This window comes from Phyllobates terribilis, unplaced genomic scaffold (assembly GCF_046119375.1).
Source record: "Phyllobates terribilis strain yellow unplaced genomic scaffold, ASM4611937v1 Scaffold_7__3_contigs__length_470593459, whole genome shotgun sequence".
Taxonomy (NCBI): Eukaryota; Metazoa; Chordata; class Amphibia; order Anura; family Dendrobatidae; genus Phyllobates; species Phyllobates terribilis.
The window spans coordinates 413111703-413115905 of record NW_027362767.1 but is presented as its reverse complement, the minus strand read 5'-3'; the positions used below and the strand labels follow the sequence as shown (position 1 = coordinate 413115905).

The window sequence follows — 4203 nt, the reverse complement described above, 5'->3', positions numbered from 1 at the left end:
CGGCTGGCTGCTCACTTTCTGTTAATAACTTATATGTCCGAAGGCAGAGACAGTGATGCTGGCACTGATTAGGCACAGGGCTCACGTGACATAACAACCTCATGTGAAGCCCAGGAATGTGAGTGCCGACACCAATGAAATGGCATTGGTGAGTATAGGTGTTTTTATTTTAACTGGTGCAAACATTCAGATGGAGAATGGGATATCCTTGTAGTGGACAACCCCTTTAAATGCCGCTCTCAGTCGCTGACAGTGGCATTTCAACGGAACTATTGAAGGTGCATGCACACACTATAGAAACTATATAAATGTGCAGTACCACCCAATCAATCTTTATCTGACTAAACTGATACCCCTAAGAACAGAGAACATTACCTGAAGCTCAGACAAAATGTGCACAGTGAAGCTTGGTGTACTTGTTCCTGCTTCATTAGCACATGTGTGAAAAATTAAGCCTGGTTTTGTAATTATTTCAATCTAGTTTGATTAAGCAGGATTACTACTTTTGGGGGACGGGGAACTTTTTAGCAGGCTCTTTTTAAATAAATAGCTTTTTTTTAATTTTGGATATAGCTAGAAAACTGAAAAATAATATACTGTAGATTTGGTTTCTACTATTATTTTATAAAATAGTTTGTATTATTAAATCTATTATTATATTTATTTTATTTATATTATTTCATTATATTATTATTAAAGTACAAAGGGAAAAGGAGCACTTCCTTTATGTTTTTCATGGAACCAATTAAAGAATATCTGCTAGGCTCCATTGACCTTAGATTGTTTGCAGATCCTCCTGAAATCGGTGTTGTTAGCTGTAAGGATCTTTTCCAGTCCACTTAAACTTGTTGCAAATAAATGGAAACTTTTGAATGAAGATTTCCTATAAAAATAATAACCTACAAATTCCATATTTAGATCATAGATTAATCTACAATTTGAAAAATATCAGCTTTACACTTCCCCAGTCTGCGTCTAAATGCAGTCTTCACATCTTTATTCTTCAGACTATAAATCAGTGGATTAAGCACAGGAACCATTGCTGTATTAAACAAGGAAAACAGTTTTTTGGAGCCCAGACTATTACTCATTACTGTATATTGGAAGATGAGAGTCGTGTAGAGCAACATGATTAATGCAAGGTGTGAGGAGCATGTGTAGAAGACTTTTCTTCTTCCAATATTGGAACGTATCTTCATTATTGTCACAATTATAAAGAAATAAGAAATTGAAATGAAAACAAATGGAAACATTGTGTAACTGATTAGTCCTTGTATCTTAGAAAGTGTCTCCAGTATGGATTTGTCACTGCATGTAATATCCATGAAGGGAACAAGATCACAGAAGAAGTGGTCAATCTTATTGGTGGAATAACAAGAGAATGTGGATATTATCCAAACATAAGGAACGACTTGTACAAAACCAAATATCCAACAAAATGAGGCCAACAGAAGACATATCTTAAAGTTCATAATAATTTTATAATTTAAGGGCCAACAAATGGCCACATATCGGTCGTAGCTCATGGCCGTCAGTATGAAAAGTCCATGTCCTGATAAGGATCCAAACATGTATAATTGTACCATACAGGCCAGGTAGACCACTGTGTTGTCTCCAGTGATGAACGTTAGAAGGATTTTATGTAGGGTGACAGTGGAAGAAGTCATGTCCACTATGGACAGGTTGGCCAAGAAGAAATACATGGGAGTGTGAAGATTGGAGTCCATGTAGACAAGGAGAAGAAGACTCATATTTCCGACAAGAACAATGAGATAAATGACTAAAACTAGTACAAATATCGGAGCCTGGTACTGAGGAACATCAGATATTCCCTTTATGATGAAATAGGTGATTATTGTTTGATTTTGCTTCATTTTTACATCCTTTTACAATACCTGGAATACAAAAAAATGAGAATATACCATATTTACCATATTTTATTTAATACATGAAATAAAATACTGATACTCAATTACAACTATCAGATTTACATGTCAGGAAGTTTTAGGTGTCACCATATGAAATTGGTTACATACAGTAAATGTGGCATATTATAGCTTGGTACAACTTGAAGTTTGAGTGGAACCATAATATAGCAACATTCAAAAGCACGAAGTTACAGTTATATTATTTACCTGGAGCTGGCAAGTCCATTTACTCTACGTATTTAATCATTTAAATCAATCATTTAAAAAAAAAAAAAAAAAAAGAAAATAATTGGTACATCTGTAAGTCTGCAAAGAAATGATACAAAACTTATTTCCAACAAAGACCTTACAACTGGAGGGAATTAAAAGACCTATGGCAACATTTATATGACAGACTCTAAAATTGAAGGGAATGTGCATTCTTAATTGTAAAAATGCTAAAAAATAATATATACTTAGCTTACTGTGTACCTGCTACTCTGTGTCACCTCTCTCAGTAGGACAGGCAGGTGACTGCTGCAGCGTTTAAGGCCATTGATTGGCTGTAGCAGTCACAGTTGTTCCAAACAACCCAAAAGAACCTGGATGGAAAATTTTGCATCAAACCAGTATTTCTGAGCTCTAGTTATCAAATCCTCCAAAAATGTCATAGTTTGAAGATATTCTGTTCCAATTCCTTATCAGCAATACTTATAGCTACAGTTTTTGGATCCTGTTGGGGAGTACATGAGGACTGAAAATGGCATTCGAGCATAAGAAATGTAATTTTGAGACATTTCTTGAACATATATACCCATCTAGTTCCCTTTTAATTTGTATTGTGATTGTTTTCCATTTTTAATGCAAAGTTACTACTGGAAACATTCCCCTGTAAACAGTTAGGTTCATATTCATTCCATGCTCTATGATGAGCACCGTGTCCTGGAAAACAGGATTCAGTCAAAACCCTCAACAAAGCCCCGATGGAGTCTTTCACTATAATGAGGCAGGTGGGGTCACTTTGTGTTGCATTTGACCTTCATTCTGGCGATGGTCATCAAGTGTGGTCTACCATGCTTTTGTGTCTACTTAAGAGAGATGGACATCAGTGGAATGGAGGACAAATGGTGAACAAAGTGACCCATCTACCTCATTATTGCTAATGGCCAAGTTGTACCTCTGTTGGGGGCTCCTTCTGAAGTTCATTTTTTAAGGATTTAGACAGAAACCCCAACGCAGTGCTCTGAGTAATGCACAAAATGAATGTGAACCTAGACAAACTTGAAATTTTTTCCTTTTTTTAGTCTACAAAATATTCTCTTGTAGGAGTTCAATAAGTTATTAAAGTCCTAAATGATTCAATCAATTACAGTGGGGAAAATAAGTATTCGATACACTTCCAATTTTGCAAGTTTTCCCACCATCAAGGAATGGAGAGGTCTGTAATTTTTATCATAGGTACACTTCACATGTGAGAAACAGATTCTAAAAATAAAAAATAGAAAATCGCATTGTATGATTTTCAAATAATTAAATTGCATTTTATTGCATGAAATAAGTATTGGATCACCTACCAACCAGCAAGAATTCTGGCTCTCACAGACCTGTTAGTTTTTCATCAAAAAGCCCTCCTGCTCTGCACTCATTACCTGTATTAATTGCATCTGTTTGAACTTGTTACCTGTATAAAAGACACCTGTACTCACACTCAATCAATCACACTCCAACCTCTCCACTATGGCCAAGACCAAAGAACTGTCTAAGGACACCAGGGACAAAATTGTAGACCTGCACAAGGCTGGGATGGGCTACAGGACAATAGGCAAAAAGCTTGGTGAGAAGGCAACAACTGTTGGCACAATTATTAGAAAATGGAAGAAACACAAGGTGACTGTCAATTTTCCTCAGTTTGGGGCTCCATGCAAGGTCTTGCCTAGTGGGGTAAGGATGATTCTGAGAAAGATCATAAATCAGCCCAGAACTACAAGGGAGGACCTGTTCAATGACCTGGAGAGAGCTGGGACCACAGTCTTAAACATTACCGTTAGTAACATACTATGCCGTCATGGATTAAAATCCTGCAGGGCACGAAAGGTCCTCCTGCTCACGCCAGCACATGTACAGGCCTGTGTCAAGTTCACCAATGATCATCTGGATGATCCAGAGGAGGCATATGAGAAGGTCATGTGGTCAGATGAGACCAAAATAGAACTCCGTAAGGAGCATTTCAAGGTCCTGGAGTGGCCTAGCCAGTCTCTAGATCTGAGCCCAATAGAAAATCTTTGGAGGGAGCTGA

The 4203-nt window shown here is 37.0% G+C and overlaps 1 protein-coding gene across 1 annotated transcript; it reads right to left on the bottom strand.

Annotated features, from left to right (window-relative positions):
* Positions 1-926: 926 nt before the first annotated feature.
* LOC141155561 (olfactory receptor 5B12-like) lies at positions 927-1874 on the bottom strand. The gene has a single exon (XM_073642430.1). It carries the CDS (start codon positions 1872-1874, stop codon positions 927-929), a length of 948 nt encoding a protein of 315 aa, XP_073498531.1.
* Between the last annotated feature and the right edge of the window lie 2329 nt (positions 1875-4203).

Excerpts from the sequence above, each read along its gene's own strand:
- LOC141155561 (XM_073642430.1), bottom strand. The coding sequence starts at position 1,874 with ATGAAGCAAAATCAAACAATAATCACCTATTTCATCATAAAGGGAATA.